The sequence below is a fragment of the Loxodonta africana genome, chromosome 3 (genome assembly GCF_030014295.1).
Source record: "Loxodonta africana isolate mLoxAfr1 chromosome 3, mLoxAfr1.hap2, whole genome shotgun sequence".
NCBI classification, from domain to species: domain Eukaryota; kingdom Metazoa; phylum Chordata; class Mammalia; order Proboscidea; family Elephantidae; genus Loxodonta; species Loxodonta africana.
The window spans coordinates 144,675,503-144,695,109 of record NC_087344.1 but is presented as its reverse complement, the minus strand read 5'-3'; the positions used below and the strand labels follow the sequence as shown (position 1 = coordinate 144,695,109).

At 39.9% G+C, this 19,607-nt stretch overlaps 1 protein-coding gene across 2 annotated transcripts in view; it reads right to left on the bottom strand.

The window, feature by feature from the left end:
- The window catches only part of DIPK1A (divergent protein kinase domain 1A), a 135,635-nt gene that overhangs the window by 40,397 nt on the left and 75,631 nt on the right, over positions 1 to 19,607 (bottom strand). Inside the window, exons 1-2 of one of the 2 annotated variants that reach the window (XM_010598104.3) lie at positions 10,455 to 10,623; positions 8,466 to 8,600 (exon numbers count right to left, since the gene is read on the bottom strand). In XM_010598104.3, coding sequence (XP_010596406.2) covers positions 8,466 to 8,600; positions 10,455 to 10,520 — 201 coding nt within the window. In that variant the 5' untranslated portion in view covers positions 10,521 to 10,623. Of the gene's footprint in view, positions 1 to 8,465; positions 8,601 to 10,454; positions 10,624 to 19,607 lie in introns of those variants that run through there. The other variant, XM_064282262.1, reaches the window with a different exon arrangement.

The window sequence follows — 19,607 nt, the reverse complement described above, 5'->3', positions numbered from 1 at the left end:
TGATATTTTGTTCTTGTATTATTTTCCTCAATTCTTCTATTGCTTTTTCCATGTTTTCCTTGATTTTGCCTATTTTTTCCTTGGTTTTGTCTGTGTTTTCCTTGATCTCTTTCCTTATCTCTTGGAGAGGCCCAAATATTAGTCTTTTGAATTCCATATCAGGTAGTTCCACTGTCTTTTCTTCTACTGGAAGGTCATCTGATTCTTTATTTTGGTCACTTGCTAGAGTCATCTTCTCATGCTTTTTTATATGTTTTGATATTGTCTGCTGTCTCTGAGACATTAAGGTATTATTTTATTTATTGATTGATTGTATATGTCTTTTCATTTTGTCCTGCTTCTTTGTTTTATTTTGATATGTCAGGGTGGGTGAGCCAGGTGTGCACTGCTGCTTACTCAATTGGGAGCACAATAGCTCTCACCACCTTGTCTGGGTTGGCAGGACCAATGTAGGCAGAGTAAGCCTGCTTTGCTGTACACTGGTTTGGCAAGGTGGCTGACAGACTGGGTGTGGCTGTCTGCCTCCTGATGTTGATCCAGTGGTGTGCAAGTATATTCACAGCCCCTCACCAGATAGGCAGGGTGTTAGACGGGGAGTGGCACGAGCTCACTTCCCTCCATTCAGTAGCTGGTCGAGTGGTGGGAGGGAAGGGGCAGCGTGAGTCCAGTTTAGTGGTAGGTCAGAGCTGGGGATGCTCTAGCTGCAGTGGCATGGGAAAGCAGGCTGGGGTATGGGGCTAAGTGGAGGGAAGAAAGAAAAGACAAGATAGAAAGAAAAAAAGGGGGTTAGTTGGCAGGTGGGGGCAGGGCAGACCCGAGGAATGGCAGAAATGGGGACAGGTGGCATACATGGCTAGGTGGGAAGTAGAAAGTGGTAGGCCAGTCTCACTATAGCCAAGGTGGTGTGGTGTAGCTCAGCGGGAAGGGGTAACAGTAGGATACAGGGCTAGGTGGGAGAAAGAAAAGGAAGAAAGGGTAAAAAAGAAAAAACAGTGTGGCAGAAGCTAGGGAGATAAAAATTTAGGCCAGATCCAACCAAGGGTGAAAACCCTGGTGCACCAGTTTTAGGCTGAACCTCAGAGAGGTGAACTATTATAACCTCTTCTACCCTGCAGGCATTTGCTGATTTTCAGACCCCTCTCCATGCCCAGAATCAGCAAATGCCTGCAGAGTAAAAGAGGTTATAAAAGTCAGCTCACCTCTCTGAGGTACTTTCAGTTCGCCTTTTCACCTTTAGGGTTCAGCCTAAAGCTGGTGCACTAGGGTTCTCACTCTTGGTTGGATCTGGCCTAGATTTTTATCTCCCTAGCTACAAAACTGTATATTTTAGATCACACTCTTCAAAGTAAAAGCAGCCACAAAAACTAAGCTTACTTCTCTCAATTCCTATCTCCTCCCAGATCTTGATCAAGGAATTGATCTTGTTAGCTCTTTGAAGCTTTAAAAAATACTCCAAAAATATTTTTCCTGCTTGCTTTTTAGTTCTAATCCCACAATTCCGTTGTGATATTAAATCCGTTGCCATTGAGTCAATTCCGACTCATAGTAACCCTGTAGGACAGAGTAGAACTGCCCCATAGGGTTTCCAAGGCTATAGTCTTTACAGAAGCAGACTGTCACAACTTTCACCCACCAAGCAGCTTGGTGGGTTAGAACCGCCGACCTTTTGGTTAGCAGCCGAGAGCTTAACCACTCAGCTGCCAGGACTCCTTGTGCATATTTAACCTGTTGCTGTCAAGTCAATTCTGATTCATAGCAACCCTACAGGACAGAGTAGAACTGTCCCAAAGAGTTTCCAAGGAGCGCCTGGTAGATTTGAACTGCCGACCTTTTGGTTACCAGCCATAGCACTTAACCACCATATCACCAGGTTTCCTGATATTAAGTACTACCTTAATACTATTGACCATAGTATTACCAGTTATGGTAAGTTTTAAGAACATAATCCTAATTGTAGACAAACTACAAGTTTTTTAAAAAGAACCTTAGGAAAATGATGCATTTTAGCGAGAAAACTTTTTAATTATTTTCAAATTTTCGTAATACAATCATTAAATTATATTAGAATTATGCTCTAGTTCCATTTCTTACATGCTACAGTCTTCTGACATTTATGAGGAATGTGTTTTTAAACCTTTCTGAATTCCCAAATTAACAAATACCACTATATAGCACAGAATTTCCAATAAGAGTGCTTATTTCCACATCATAATTACCCTCACTTTCAACCTTCCCTGTTTTTACCTCACTTGATGAGCAGTTTTGCACTGACTGGAGCACCACTTGAAATAACTTCATGATGTTTTTACACAGAACATAAGGAGAATTTGTTGCTACCAAAGCTGGAACAAGCAACTTCTACATTTCACCTTTAATTTAATCATAAATAATATTTTGGGGGGAAAATGTTACTTTTTTGCCTATCTTCATCTTCTCTTACTTCCATTGCCAGTATCTATTGGCTTTCCTTTGGGATTAAATCATGCCCACACTAGGAACTACCATCAAGAGCTCTTTGGTGAACATCTGGACAGGCAGAGAAGGATGACAACGGCATGACCTGGTCTGACTTCCAATAAGGTACACACCTGGACAATTCATGGAGCACTAGGAAGATAATTGTTTTGTGAAGAGAGATTATGGAGTTTCTGGAATACACATGGATACACACACACATGCATTCGTGTGTACATATACACTTAATTGGTGCTAAAGCAAAGATTTACTGTTTTGTTATTAAAATTTTACTACACTCTACTCAAACTAGTGTGATTTAGAAAATGTATGTTACAGAAACAAATATAAGACAGTATCCTTGACTTCAAAAACTTACACTTTTAAAGAAACTAAGACACACCCAAGAAAGAGATCAGTAAAAGATTGTATTAGTTGCTAAAATAATCTATATAGGTCACAGATTTATAGAGAGTTTGGTGAAAGAAAAATTTGAATTTGACTATAATATCAAGAAAAGGAAAATTCCACGGTTTGGTTTGGTTAGGTCAAAAGGTGCTTATGAGGGCAAAGGAAGAACATGAAGCTAGAGGGGAGGGCAAGAATCATTGAACAGTTTTATCCTATGAGAAATTGGGACCCATTGGAAGCAAGGTTCATATCTGTGTTTAGAAAGGTTATTCCAAAGGCAGACTGAAAGTGAGTAAGATTTCAGGCAAGGAAGCCAGTTAGGAGGCTGCGGCAGTAATCCAACTGAGAAATGATAAAGATCCAAACAGAGGGGGTGAGGGATAGAGGGAAAGAGAGCTCGTGCATCACTACTCCTATCTGCCAAAGACTAGAGCCTTCCTTACTCAGTCCTTACCAGTTCTTGTTCTGATATCATATTGACCTGCCTCACAATGAACTTCCCTTCTCTCAACGGTCCAGTGCCATCCTCCATCATGTCAACACGACACTACTATTTCTTTTGAATTGAAATGTACATTCTTCCCCTTGTCTACAGTCAAGGTCCTTTTCATGTTTGTGTGCAAGTGTCACCTCCTTTGTAAAGGCTTTCCTGGCTGCCTCTCCAAGGCTGAGTTAGGCACCATACATCTGTGTTCAGATAATATCCTCTGCATTCCACTACCACAGTTCTTAGTGTTTTTGTGTCATTACTGTTTGAACACTTGACTAACTACCTTCTGACAGACTCGGAGGCAGGGATTCTGTCTTATTTATATACTTGAACAAAGAAACAAAGGCAATGGTGGTTATATAGATAAGTGAGGGAGAACACAAATTGTTGAGGGCCTTCAGTGCTGTAAGAGCACGGACCTATCCTGAAAGCAACAGAAAGCCCCTGGAGGTGCCTGAGCAGGGACTTGATCTGATAACAGCAGTATTTTAAAATTAATCTGTCGTATTAGGCTTGATTAAAAAAAAGGATGGAATTAGACAAACTGGTCAGAATATAATTTCAGCAATTAAAATGAAAAATAATGAGGGACTTCAGCTATAATTCACTCAAAATGTGTCAATATGTACCTTATATTTTGAAGGATGGTGTATTAAGACAAGATATCTAAAAGCATACCTATTTCATTTTGGCTTAATCTCTCAGAAAAGTGTTTCTAATACCCCCAGATGATGTTAACACGGAGGTTAGTGGTCGCATGGATTTTTTTCTCATCAAGTACATTTGCTCCCTCTTGTAGATGAACAATGCACATTAGAATATTAAGGCCTCTCAGAAGATCTCAGTGAAGTCAACTATTTATCTTTGTTTAACCCTCTCTTTCCAAATATATCTGATCAGGGAAATATTTTATCATAGAAGACCTATTAACTTGCCCCAGGGTACCCAATTTGAGAGAGGTAGCTTAGAAGGGAAATAAACATTTCAAATAGTTTTGGTTATTTGTATGTGTTTTTATAGTTGGTTCCACTTCAACTGTCTGTTGTAATGTGTTAGTTTGCATATTGCTGTGATGCTAAAAGCTTTGTCACCAATATTTCAAATACCAGCAGGGTCACCCATGGCGGGCAGGTATCAGCAGAGCTTCCAGACTAAGACAGACTAGGGAGAAAAGCCTAGAGATCTACTTCCAAATATTAGCCAATAAAACCTCATGGATCACAACAGAACACTGTCCAACTCACTTGCTTTGGACACGTCATCAGGAGAGATCAATAACTGGAAGAGGACATCATGTTTGGTAGAGGGCCAATAAGGCAATCCTCAGTGAGATGGACTGGCACAATAATTGCAACAATGAACTCAAACATGCTGGTAATCGTGAGGTTGATGCAGTGCCGGGTAATGTTTCGTTCTGTTATATATAAGGTGACCATGCATCAGAGTCAACGACATAGCTCTCTAGCTAGCTCAACAGTTGGTTACATAATTCCTGCTTCCTCCTTCTTCACTGAAGGTAAATAAGTGAGTTTTATAGTTTTTGTTAGCTCTATAACACTATAAGGAGCCCTGGTGGTGCAACAGTTAAGCACTTGGTTGCTAACCAAAAGGATTGCAATTCAAACCCACCCAGTGGCTCTGTGAGAAAAAGATCTGACAGTTTGCTTCTGTAAAGATTATAGCCAAGAAAACTCTATGAGGCAGTTCTGCTCTGTCACATGAAGTCACTATGAGTTGGAATTGACTCAATGGCACCCAACATTAAACTATAACTTCCTGTTCCAGTCTTTTCAGGCCCAGGGTAACAGAATTAGGATCAAATTCTGGCTCCATTATCATGGACAAATTCTTTCATCTCTGTTATGGACTGAACTGTATTCCCCTAAAATGTATGTCAACTTGGCAAGACCATGATTCCCAGTATTGTGTGGTTGTCCTCCATTTTGTGATCGGATGTAATTTTCCTATGTGTTGTAAATCCTAATCTCTGCCTGTGGCTAATGGGGCAAAATCAGGTTATGTAAAAGAGGATTAGGGTGGGATGCAACATCCTTATTCAAGTCACAGCCCTGATCTGATGTAAGGGGAATTTCCTTGGGGTGTGGCCTGCATTACCTTTTATTTTTTAAGAGGTAAGAGGAGACAGAATTGAACAGAGAGAGAAGGACCTCATACCACCAAGAAAGAAATGCCAGGAGTGGAGTGCATCCTTTGGACCCAGGGTCCCTGTGCGGAGAAGCATCTAGGCCAGGGGAAGATTGATGCCAACACCTTCCCCTAGAACTGACAGAAAGAGAAAGCCTTCCCCGGGGGCTGGTGCCCTGAATTTGGACTTCTAGCTTCCTATACTGTGAAAGAATAAATTCCTGTTTGTTAAAGCCATCCACTTGTGATACTTGTTACAGCAGCACTAGATAACTAAGACACTCTCTGAGTCATATTTCTTTATGTGTAAACATGGCTCAGGCCCGGCTACAACTGATGACTGCTCTGACAGGAAACACAACAGAGAGCCCCTGAGGGAGCAGGAGAGCAATGGGATGCAGACCTCAAATTCTCATAAAAAGACCAGACTTAATGGTCTCACTGAGACTAGAAGGACCCCAGAGGCCATGGTCCCCCTCTTTCTGTTAGCTCAAGAGAGGAACCATTCCCAAAGCCAACTCTTCAGACAGGGATTGGACTGGACTATAGGATAGAAATTAACAGTGGTGGGGAGTGAGCTTCTTGGATCAAGTAGACACATGAGACCATGTGGGCAGCTCCTGTCTGGAGGGGGCAGAAGCTGGCCGAATGGACACAAAAATAGAGAGTGGAAAGGAGTGTGCTGTCTCATTAGAGGGAGCGCAACTAGGAGTATACAGCAAGGTGTATATAAATTTTGGTATGAGAGACTGACTTGATTTGTAAACTTTCACTTAAAGCACAATAAAATTTTTAAAAAAATGGCTCAGGGTTTTCCAAGTGTGATTTTAAGCATTAATGAACATGTAAAGCACCCAGTACACTGCTTAGCCCCACAGGTTCCTTCTGCAAGGATCTGGAATTGTCAGTTACAATGGACAAAGGATTGGCATCTTTGAATGCTGAATTTGAGACTCATCTTTACAACTCATTCCCCTGCTTCTTACATCAGTAATTCTTCCCTTGCCTAGTAAAGAGACTATAACCTTCCAGAGGAGTAATGGTTTTTAATCCTTACTGATAGAGTGCCTAGAGTTAAATTGATTTTTATGTCCTTCGAACTTTGGAAAGCCTCAGGTCTCCCTGTCTTAGGTTTCCACAATGCTTGCTATTATAACATTTATCTTAATTTACTGTAATTGCTCATTTTCTTCCCTGCTAGACTGTAAAGCTCTGTAAGGTCAAAGACACCTTGTTTCCTGATACACGTAAACACCTAGCAGCCCTGGCTGGGTAAAGAGTAACCATTCAATAATTACTGATTCATTAATAAGATTAATTCATTTTTATCAAAAATATAATTCTGAGACAAAGTGTTTTAATGTTATTTATATCAGAAGCTATTGGTAGAAAGCAAGGAGTTAAATTTACTTAAAATCCTCAAACATTTAAAATATCATTAATGCTGTCAATCCAGTAACTACTACTAGAAATCTTATACCAACAGAGTGATTTTTCTGAGACACAGCTAATCATTAGGATAAAAATTAAGCAACAAATACACACATGCTTCCTAGATAAATTTCTGGTATTTGGGAACAACCCCATTTATTCATTCCACAGGTGTGTTCCAGAAAGGCTGCCTGTAAATAACACTTTTATACTCTAAACATTAAAAAACTCATTTGATTAGAATGTATTTGAGCTCAACTTCAAATATATTTGAAAAACAAAATCCCTCTTTGTAATGAGGAGACATCCTCACTAACTTTATCTGTATTATATATTTAGATTTCTGAATATTGGATTCTTCAAAGTGGGGAACACTCCTATTAACATAGTAAGATCAAAAAGCTAAAGAAAACACATTCTTTTGTGGTACGAGGCAGGGAGGGAGGGTGGAAGAGGGTTATTTACTGATTAGTTAGTAGATAAGAACTACTTTAGGTGAAGGGAAGGACAATACTCAATACAGGGAAGGTCAGCTCAACTGGACTGGACCAAAAGCAAAGAAGTTTCTGGGATAAACTGAATGCTTCGAAGTTCAGCGGAGCAAGGACAGGGGTTTGGGGACTATGGCTTAAGGGGACTTCTAAGTCAATTGGCAAAATAAACTCTATTATGAAAATATTCTGCATCCCACTTTGAAATGTGGCGTCTGGGGTCTTAAAACGCTAACAAGCGGCCATCTAAGATGCATCAATTGGTCTCAACCCACCTGGATCAAAGGAGAATGAAGAACACCAAGGTCACACGATAACTATGAGCCCAAGAGACAGAAAGGACCACATGAACCAGAGACATCATCCTGAGACCAGAAGAACTAGATGGTGCCTGGCCACAACCGATGACTGCCCTGACAGGGAGCACAACGGAGAACCCCTGGGGGCGCAGGAGAACAGTGGGATGCAGACCCCAAATTCTCATAAACAGACCAGACTTAATGGTCTGACTGAGACTAGAAGAATCCTGGTGGTCATGGTCCCCAAACCTTCTGTTGGCCCAGGACAGGAACCATTCCCGAAGACAACTCATCAGACATGGAAGGGACTGGACAATGGGTTGGAGAGAGATGCTGATGAAGAATGAGCTAATTATATCAGGTGGACACTTGAGACTGTGTTGGCATCTCCTGTCTGGAGGGGAGATGGGAGGGTAGAGAGGGTTAGCAACTGGCAAAACGGTCACAAAAGGAGAGACTGGAAGCAGGGAGCGGGCTGACTCATTAAAAAACTCATTAGGGGGAGAGTAAATAGGAGTATGTAGTAAGGTGTATATAAGTTTATATGTGAGAGACTGACTTGATTTGTAAACTTTCACTTAAAGCACAATAAAAACTATTTTAAAAAAAGCTAAAGAGCAACACAACTCTAATGTAGAATTCACTTTTACTTTTTTAAAAACAATTATTAGTAAGTACATAAATAGTAAATATAGTGTGTCATTAAGAGGCTTCTCAGTAAACTAGGAAATAGAAAATACTTACTATTATTTTTTTACAGTCCTTTCCTCTGCATAGCTCTGTATAGGTAGAATATTGCACATATATAATCCAACTTCCAACAAAAACCACCAACCAGGAAAAGAAAAGGTATTTCATCCGCACGTATGAGAAGCGAGCCTGTGAGTAAAAGAACACATAGCAATCATTCATTCAGCATCAAGTCAGCATTCACTGTCCTAGAACATGGTTTTTCCCCCTTCGTGGAAGAACTCTATATTCTAGGTTTTTGTATGGCAATTCTCCTTGAAAAAAGTATACTTTTGCTGAATTCAAACAGCACTGGTCTTAGAAAAGGAAGCTCCTTGGCCCTGCCAAAGAAAAAGGGAACGAAATATCCTTTAACATGTACAGCCTTTCAAATATCACCGTCATCAAAAGCTACTTATTAAGCATAAGCACGTGTGCTATGCTACTCTGGATAAGACATGATCAGGTAGAGGTACAATTCCGGTTTTCTATGAGCTTACAAAGGACTTTATTGAAACAGCAAGCTTCAAGTCTTTGTAGATAGTCATGACAAAAATAACTTTGTTTTAGAGAAATAAGAACAGAAAATTTGGTTCTTTGTCTGCCTCATAATGAGGCAGCATTAGAATAAGAAATTAAATTCTACCTTCATTCCTATTTTACTATTGTATCCACTAAGGATTTATGTTCCTTCTATCCAACCAGCCAAATGCTTTACCTAAGAAATACACTGGAAACTGAGGAAAATGTTACAACTATTAAAGAAGAAATAATTGGAGAAGAAGGGTTAAGCTATATTAAAAATAAACTACTCCTTGTATGTCAACTTGTAAAGCCACACAATAGGATCCTCTTTACATTGTTTTGCTTCCAGTATTCTGGTATCTAATTACAGCTTGGGCCAGCTGGTGCCTGTTCTCCATCAGCCACATATCAAACAGTTTAATCCTCAAAAATACAGATGGCCAAGATAATCTGACATTTATTTTTTGGATCTGGTGCACCAATGGTCTGATTTTATAAACAGTAGAATTCATGAATATAGAGAGAATTGAGCAGAATAAATTAAAGACATGTAAACAAACAATGAAAAGCTCGTTTAGCTTTTACAGTCACGGTCACGAGCCAGTTTCTCACACTGGGAAACAGTGGGATACTGTTAGCACTGTGAGCATGCAAAGAAAGCAGAAAGAGATGAAAGACACATAGTGCAACCTGGAGAAGACAATGGATGCTAAGGAGAAAAAAGAGATTCAAAACATACTGGGTTCTGTTGTCCCTATTTGTAGTTAGATACCTGCCTTTGTGAGGTTCACAGATGGTGAATATGAGTACCAAAAAGCTTGAGTACAATGAATTCACAGTTAAATGACAGGTCTTTAAGTTTTACTGTTAAATACAAAATGTGCCTTAATGAAAGGTATTTCTGTAGAGCTCTAAACAAATCTAGAAAAAGAAAATCCAGAAAGAATTACAGATTAAATCACAACAGTATATATACCAAAGGGTTTGTAGGAAAGACACTTACGATTTCTTGGCCCTAATATGAGGCCTAAGGAGCCCCGGTGGTGCAGTGTTTAAAGCACTAGGCTGCTAACCAAAAGGTCGGCATTCAAACCCACCATCCCCTCCACTGGAGAAAGATGTAGCAGTCGGCTTCCATAATGATTTATAGCCCTGGAAACCCTATGGTGGCAGTTCTACTCTGTCCTAGAGTGTTGCTATGAGTGGGATATCGACTCAACAGCAGTGGGTTTGATTTGTTTTTTTTTGAAAAAAAGTTCTGGTTATCAGATAGAAGGAGATATATACTACTAGTATAGGCTTAAATAAGATTAATGAGATAATGCCTATAGAACATAAATACTTCACTGGGCACATAGTAAATACTCAACAAATGTTAGCTACATCAATATGCAAGGCACTGAACAAGAGGCCAATAATGCTACCACTATGATTTGGTCTTATCGTTATAATTTTGTCCTTGCCAAAAAGAAAACGAACCTGAATCTGATCAAGTCTCAAGCTCCAACTACGAACTGACAGGAAATACAAGAGACAGAGGAACATATTAAGTAACACTATGAGGATACAATCAGCAAACTCCAGACCTTGGGAAACTGCAGTACAAACAACCCAGCTTCTTCAACAAATAAACTGCAAAAGAAAAAAAGAGAAAGAGGGAGGTAAAAGCTAAAAATTAAAAATTATTTAACAAAATATATCAAATAACCACAATATGTGGATTTTTTTAGTCCTAATTCAAATGAATAGCTGTACAAAAATGACACTTAACAACTGAAAATTTGAGCAATGACAGGAATCTGACGATATTAAGGAATTCTCTTAATTTTTTAGGTGTGCTAATGGTTGTATGGTAATGTTTAAAGATAAAAGCCATTCATATGTGTATACATGTATGTGTGTGGTACATACATATTCATATATATAAATAAAGCACATAGGGGCAACAGTTACAGATGCTTCCTAGACATAAACAAATACCTCCGGAGATTGGTTTACTGGTTTTGAAGGCTCAAGACTATAATATTATGGAATAACTCAGTCAATTGGCATAACATAGTTTGTAAGGTTTTTGTTCTACATCCCATTTTGGTGAGTAGCATCTGGGGTCTTAGAAGCTAACTAGTGGTCATCTAAGATATGGCTATTAGTCTCTACTGGTCTGGAGCAAAAGAGTAGGAAGAAAACCAAAGACCCAAAGAGGAAACTAGTCTACAGGACTAATAATCTACATGAACCATGGCCTCATCTACCCTAAGACCAGAAGAACTAGATGATGCCTTGCTACCACTACTGACTGTTCTGATGAGAGACACAATAGATGGTCCTGGATAGAACGGGAGAAAAATGTAGAACAAAACTAAAATTCTTAAAAAGGGCCAGACTTACTGGACTACTTGAGACTAGTGGAACCCCTGAGGCTATTGCCCTGAGATAACCTTTAAATTTTGAACTGAAACCACTAACGGAGGCCACTTTTCACCTAAACAACAGATTGGCTCATAAAATAAACAATGTCACCTGTGAATGCCGTGCTCCTTTTAAAAAACCATGTATGTGAGACCAAACCATCAAAAGTTACCCTAAACCAAAGATGAGAAAGTATGGGGAGGCAGGGAAACTAGATTAATGGAAATGGAACTACCAGAGCATAAATAATGAAAATGCTGACACATTGTGAAAAACATAACCAATATCATTGAACAATATGTATGATGTTGTTGTTAGATGCCATTGAGTCAGTTCCGACTCATGGCGACTCTATATGCAACAGAACAAAACATTGCCAAGTCCTGCAACATCCTCACAATCTTTACTATGTTTGAGTCCATTGCTGCAGCCACTGTGTCAATCCATCTCATCAAGAGTCTTCCTCTTTTTCACTGACCCACTACCTTACCAAGCAGGATGTCCTTCTCCGGGGACTGGTCTATCCTGTTAATATGTTCAAAGGACGGGTGACGAAGTCTCGCCATCCTTGCTTCTAAGGAGCATTCTGGCTGTACTTCAACCAAGACAGATTTGTTCGTTCTTCTGGAAGTCCATGGTATATTCGATATTCTTTGCCAACACCAAAATTCAAAGGCACCAATACTTCCTCAGTCTTCCTGATTTATTGTTGAGCTTTTGCATGCATACAATGTAACTGAAAACAACATGGCTTGGGTCAGGTGCACCTTAGTCCTCAAGGTGACATCTTTGCTTTTTAACACTTTAAAGAAGTCTTTTGCAGCTGATTTGCCCAGTGCAATATGTTGGTTGATTTCCTGACTGCTGCTTCCATTTTTTTTTTCTTGCTTCCATGGATGTTGATAATGGATCCAAGTAAAATGAAATTCTTGACAACTTTAATATTTTATCATGATGTTTATTGGTCCAGTTGTGAGGATTTTTGTTTTCTTTATGTTGAGGTGTAATCCCTACTAAAGGCTGTGACCTTTGATCTTCATCAGTAAGTGCTTCAACCCCTCTTCCCTTTCAGCAAGCAAGGTTGTGTCATCTGCATAATGCAGGTTGTTAATGAGTCTTCCTCCAGTCCTGATGTTGTGTTCTTCACATAGTCCAGCTTCTCAGATTATCTGCTCAGCATACACATTGAATAAGTTTGGTGAAAGGATACAATTCCGACACACATCTTTCCTTATTTTAAACCATACAGGATGCCTTTATTCTGTTCAAATGACTGCCTCTTCGTCTGTGTATAGGTTCCTTACGAGCACAATTAAGTGTTCTAGAATTTCCATCCTTCACAATGTTATCCATAATTTGTTATGATCCAAACAGTTCAATGCCTTTGCAGTAGTCAACAAAACACAGGTAAACATCTTTCTGATATTCTCTGCTTTCAGCCAAGATCCATCTGACAACAGCAATGATATTCCTTATTCCACGTCCTCTGAATCCGGCTTAAATTTCTGGCATTTCCTTGTCAATGTTCCTATGTGTCTGTCAGTTCGTGCTACTGTAGTGGCTTATGTGTTGCTGGAACCCATGCCACTGGTATTTAAAATACCAGCAAGGTCGCCCACGGTGAACACATTTCAGCAAGGTTTCCAGACTAAGACAGACCAAGAAGAAGGATCTGGCGACCTACTTCTGAAAAAAAATTGGCCGGTGAAAACTTTATGGATAGCAGCAGAATGTGTATAAAAGACATTGTTAAATGGGAACCTAATTTACTGTGTAAACTTTTACCAAAAACACAATTATTAAAAAGAAAGAAAAAAGCAAGTATCTTTTAGAGATAGGTCCTGAAATATCTAGGAATGAAATGATACGATATCTGGAATTTGTTTTAAAATAACATGGGAGGAGAAGTACGTGGGGGTATAGCTGAAACAAGATTGGTCACGAGTTGATAATTGTTGAAATTGAGTAACGGGCACATGCCTTCTTTCGTATGTTTAGAATTTTCTATAATAAAATGCTAAAAGAAAAGATTACTCTGGTTTCCTTAATGTTTTTTTCCTACTGATTTTAAATTTTGTATATTGTACAATAAGGCATTCACTGTCATACCAAGACATTCCCTTCCCTTATTCTGCAACTATTACACTTTCTACTATGTGCCAGGTACAGCATTTGGCCCTTTCACACATTTTCCGTTACAGGGATCAAAAACTGTAAATGTACCATACAAGTACCCTTCAAATAGTTGGAAGTGTCTATCACTTGAAGAACCACAGATAGCATGTCTTGATTTTATTTTTAGAAGTCCAATTTTATATTAATAGTTTACATGATTTGAGGCAGGTTTTTCTTTTTTGACTTTTTTTTACTGTATTTCAGACCAAGGCTTACAGAGCAAATTAGTTTCTCATTAAACAATACACACATTGTTTTGTGACATTGGTTGTAAACCACAAGACATGTCAACACTCTCCCTTTCTTGACCTTGGGTTTCCTATTACCAGCTTTCCTGTCCCCTCCTGCCTTCTGGTCATTGCCCCTGGGCTGGTGTGCGCACTTAGTCTTGTTTTGTTTTATGGGCCTGTCTAATCTTTGGCTGAAGGGTAAACCTCAGGAGTGACTTCATTGCTGAGCTATAATGGTGTCCGGGGGCCATAATCTCAGGGTTTCTCCAGTTCTCTGTCAGACCAGTAAGTCTGGTCTTTTTTTTTTTTATGAGTTAGAATTTTGTTCTATATTTTTCTCCAGCTCTGTCCAGGACCCTGAATGGTGATCCCTGTCAGAGCAGTCAGTGGTGGTAGCTGGGCACGATCTAGTTGTGCTGGACTCAGTCTGGTGGAGGCTATAGTACTTGTGGTCCATAAGTCCTTTGGACTAATATTCCCTTGTGTATTGTTTTCTTCATTTTCCCTTGCTCCAGACAGGGTGAATCCAGTGGAGTTACCTTAGACGGCCACCTACAAGCTTTTAAGGCCCCAGACGCTACTCACCAAAGTAGAATGTAGAACATTTTCTTTATAAACTATGTTATGTCAATTGAGCTAGATGTTCCCCGAAACCATGGTCCCCATAGCCCTCAGCCCAGTAATTTGGTCCCTCAGGGAGTCTGGATGTGCCTACGCAGCTTCCATGACCTTGTGAGGCAGGGTTTCGAAACAAGATTAATCTAAATTCATTTAGTAAGAGAATTGGGGAAGACTTTACACTAGCTTTTTTTTTTCTCTTCCTGCCCTGCTCAGCTGCAGGTAGAAGTCACTAAGGAAAACAACACGGAGCTGGTGAGTAGGGCTCTCTCCAATGGACTTGGTCCTATCACAGCTTCTTCACCCACCTCAAGAGGTCTAGTGATGGCAACTGTCCTTTGGATTCTCCATTAATAATATCTACTCTGGAAGTTTATACAGATGTTCAATAAAGCTGCCTTATAATGCTTTCAGGTGCATATTAAAGCTTAACAGATGTTGGCAGCTAAGACTTGAATATTTCTCCCTCCTGAATATCCAATTTAATAAAATTTGGAACCACTTTGCTTTTCTAATGTCTCTCAAATAACTACACTTTTCTACTTCCTCTGGCGTATGCTTAAACTGAAAAACACCCTGTGAACTGGCTTGCCCGCTGACTCTTATCATGATACAGAATGCCAAGAATTTTGGAGAGGAAATTAGATTAACGACATTCCCAGCAGGGCACTGGGCATCACCTGTTGTAGACAGAATGACAAATGAGTGAAACACATTTTTATTCCAGCATGCCTTGGAAAATTGCTGTGATTTTGCAAGCAACACAAAATAGTAAAAGGACCTTTGTATGTTCTTTAATATCTGCAGATCCTGCTGCTTCACATTTTAAAATAATGATGGAAGGAAGAAACAGCATTAAATTACATCATGGCTAATAAAAAAAAAAAAAACTAATTTTATTTCCCTGTGTGGCATTCACTATAATGTTTCTAATGGTCTGTTCTGTACCAATTACCTAGACAATTCTAGTGTTTGATTAAGGAAAATAGTTCTTGTTTGTGACCTTTTTATTTATGCTGAACCATCCAAAATTACTGCCTAGAAGTTTTTTTTTCATTCTGCTGACTCTGTGCCTAACTACTGATGAATGGTAGATCACTTCATTCCAAATCATACTCCTGAAAAGTATGATAAGAATTTCGGTAAATATACTACAGCAGTAGTTCTCAACGGAATCAATTCTACCCCGTAGGAGACATCTGGCAATGTCTGGAGACATTTTGGGTGTCATATTGCGAAGCGCTACTGGTGCCTAGCGTACAGAGGCCAGAAAACCAAAACCAAACCCACTGCCATTGAGTCGATTCCAACTCACAGAGGCCAGAGATGCTGCTAAATATCTACCCTACAATGCAGAGGACAGCCCCCTGCAACAAAGAATTATCCAGCCCAAAATGTGAACAGTGCTGAGGTAGAGAAACCCTGTACTATGGTTACATAATCAAATGACAACAAAAATTACAAGGTTGAAAGAATAAAATCTGTATGACACTATAATTTTAAGTTGACCTTTATGGCATAAAATATTACTAATTAGAAAAATATAACAACATCTCTCTGGACATAAGAGAAGCAGTTCTTCATGACTAAAATAAATGGTTACCAATATCTTATTATAAATAATAGAAAATCACTGGAGATGGGAAATATGGAAATGATGAACTCTATCAATTTTACTCTAAAGAACAGTGGTAACTTTTCTTCTTTTTTAATATGCCTTGACTTTATTCTGAAAACCTTTTATTTCAAAATAAACAGAAAATCTTTGACCTTATTTAAATTATTTTACATTAAGTTTTAAAAACAGGCCTAAAGGAGGGGCATCACAACAAAATTTGGCCATTTAAAAATACTCTCTATTGACTGGAACTCTTATACACTGCTGGTGGGAATGTAAAACGGTACAACCACTTTGGAAATCTATCTGGCATTTCCTTAAAAAGTTAGAAATAGAACTACCATACAACCCAGAAATCCCACTTCTCGGAATATATCCTAGAGAAATAAGAGGATTTACACAAACAGATCTATGCACACCCATGTTTACTGCAGCACTGTTTACAATAGCAAAAAGCTGGAAGCAACCAAGGTGTTCATCAACGGATGAATGGATAAATAAATTATGGTGTATTCACACAATGGAATACTACGCATCGATAAAGAACAGTGAGGAATCTGTGAAACATTTCATAACATGGAGGAACCTGGAAGGCATTATGCTGAGTGAAATCACTCAGATGCAAAAGGACAAATATTGTATAAGACCACTATTATAAGATCTTGAGAAATAGTTTAAACTGAGAAGAACACATTCTTTTGTAGTTACAAGATGGGGGGAGGGAGGGAGGATGAGAGAGGGTTATTTACTGATTAGATAGTAGACAAGAACTATTTTAGGTGAAGGGAAGGACAATACTCAATACAGGGAAGGTCAGCTCAACTGGACTGGACCAAAAGCAAAGAAGTTTCTGGGATAAACTGAATGCTTCGAAGGTGAGTGGAGCAAGGGCGGAGGTTTGGGGACTATGGCTTCAGGGGACATCTAAGTCAATTGGCAAAATAAATTCTATTAAGAAAACATTCTGGGGGCGGAGCCAAGATGGCGGACTAGGCAGACGCTACCTCGGATCCCTCTTACAACAAAGACACGGAAAAACAAGTGAATCGATCACATACATAACAATCTACGAACCCTGAACAACAAACACAGATTTAGAGACGGAGAACGAACTAATACGGGGAAGCAGCGATTGTTTTCAGAGCCTGGAGCCAGCGTAACAGTCAGGTATGGCACAAGCACAGAGAGCTGCTCCACCCCCCTGAACTAACACCGGGAGGGGGACCAGCCGGTTCCGCTGGCGGCGTGGGACGCAGCCGGTAGGAGAAGTCCCCGGGAGGCAGTGACTGGTCTTGAAACGGGGAGAGCAGCGTCCCAGCCAGGGAACCATCCCGCCGGGATTTGGACTGGACGCAGGTACGGCATAAACATGGAGAGCTGCTCCACCACCCTGAACTAACCCTGGGAGGGGGCCCAGTTGGGTCGCGTGGGCAGCGTGGGACGCAGCTGGTAGGAGAAGTCCCCGGGAGGCAGCGACTGGTATTGGAGTGGGGAGAACAGCGTCCCAGCAGGGACACTCGGTCACGGCACAACCATGGGGAGCTGCTCCACCCACCTGAACTAACCCCGGGAGGCGGCCCAACTGGTTGGCAGAGGCGGCACGGCAACGCGGCTGTAGGGATGACAAGTCCCCAGGAGGCAGCGAATGATTTTGGAGTCAAGAGTGCACCGTCCCAGTAGGGGAGCCTTGACGCTGGGCGTGGGGCTGGAAGCGGAGGATCTGACCTTGACTCCAGCGGGCCAGACCCCCCGGGGGCAATCTCCACACAGCCAGCACACATAGGCGACGCGCCCTGTGGGAATCTCAGATATAATAGTCATTCCAAGCAAGACAAGCAACTCTGGCTATATTCTAAGGTGCTACTCTCCTATCTCTCTGTTCCCTCCCCCACCCTCACCAGGCGGCTTCATTAACATCCAAACAGCCTGAACCAGAGGGAGAACTCTGATAGGGATCTGACTCCATTTTTTTTTAGCGGATTTTCTGGAAAAACTAGTTTCCCAGTGATGGCTCGGAGACAACAATCCATATCAAACCACTTAAAGAAGTAGACCATGACAGCTTCTCCAAGCCCCCAAACAAAAGAATCAAAATCTTTCCCAAATGAAGATACAATCCTGGAATTATCAGATACAGAATATAAAAAACTAATTTACAGAATGCTTCAAGACATCACAAATGAAATAAGGCAAACTGCAGAAAAAGCCAAGGAACACACTGATAAAACTGTTGAAGAACTCAAAAAGATTATTCAAGAACATACTGGAAAAATTAATAAGTTGCAAGAATCCATAGAGAGACAGCATGTAGAAATCCAAAAAATTAACAATAAAATTACAGAATTAGACAACGCAATAGGAAGTCAGAGGAGCAGACTCGAGCAATTAGAATGCAGACTGGGACATCTGGAGGACCAGGGAAACAACACCAACATAGCTGAAAAAAAATCAGATAAAAGAATTAAAAAAAATGAAGAAACCCTAAGAATCATGTGGGACTCTATCAAGAAGGACAACCTGCGGGTGATTGGAGTCCCAGAACAGGGAGGGGGGACAGAAAACACAGAGAAAATAGTTGAAGAACTCCTGACACAAAACTTCCCTGACATCATGAAAGACGAAAGGATATCTATACAAGATGCTCATCGAACCCCATTTAAGATTGATCCAAAAAGAAAAACACCAAGACATATTATCATCAAACTCGCCAAAACCAAAGATAAACAGAAAATTTTAAAAGCAGCCAGGGAGAAAAGAAAGGTTTCCTTCAAGGGAGAAACAATAAGTTCAGACTACTCAGCACAAACCATGCAGGCAAGAAGGGAATGGGACGACATATACAGAACACTGAAGGAGAAAAACTGCCAGCCAAGGATCATATATCCAGCAAAACTCTCTCTGAAATATGAAGGAGAAATTAAGATATTTACAGATAAACACAAGTTTAGAGAATTTGCAAAAACCAAACCAAAGCTACAAGAAATACTAAAGGATATTGTTTGGTCAGAGAACCAATAATATCAGATATCAGCACAACACAAGGTCACAAAACAGAACGTCCTGATATCAACTCAAATAGGGAAATCACAAAAACAAACAAATTAAGATTAATTAAAAAAAAAAATACACATAACAGGGAATCATGGAAGTCAATAGGTAAAAGATCACAATAATCAAAAAGAGGGACTAAATACAGGAGGCATTGAACTGCCATATGGAGAGTGATACAAGGCGATATAGAACAATACAAGTTAGGTTTTTACTTAGAAAAATAGGGGTAAATAATAAGGTAACCACAAAAAGGTATAACAACTCTATAACTCAAGATAAAAGCCAAGAAAAACGTAACGACTCAACTAACATAAAGTGAAACACTATGAAAATGAGGATCTCACAATTTACTAAGAAAAACGCCTCAGCACAAAAAAGTATGTGGAAAAATGAAGTTGTCAACAACACACATAAAAAGGCATCAAAATGACAGCACTAAAAACTTATTTATCCATAATTACGCTGAATGTAAATGGACTAAATGCACCAATAAAGAGACAGAGAGTCACAGACTGGATAAAGAAACACGAT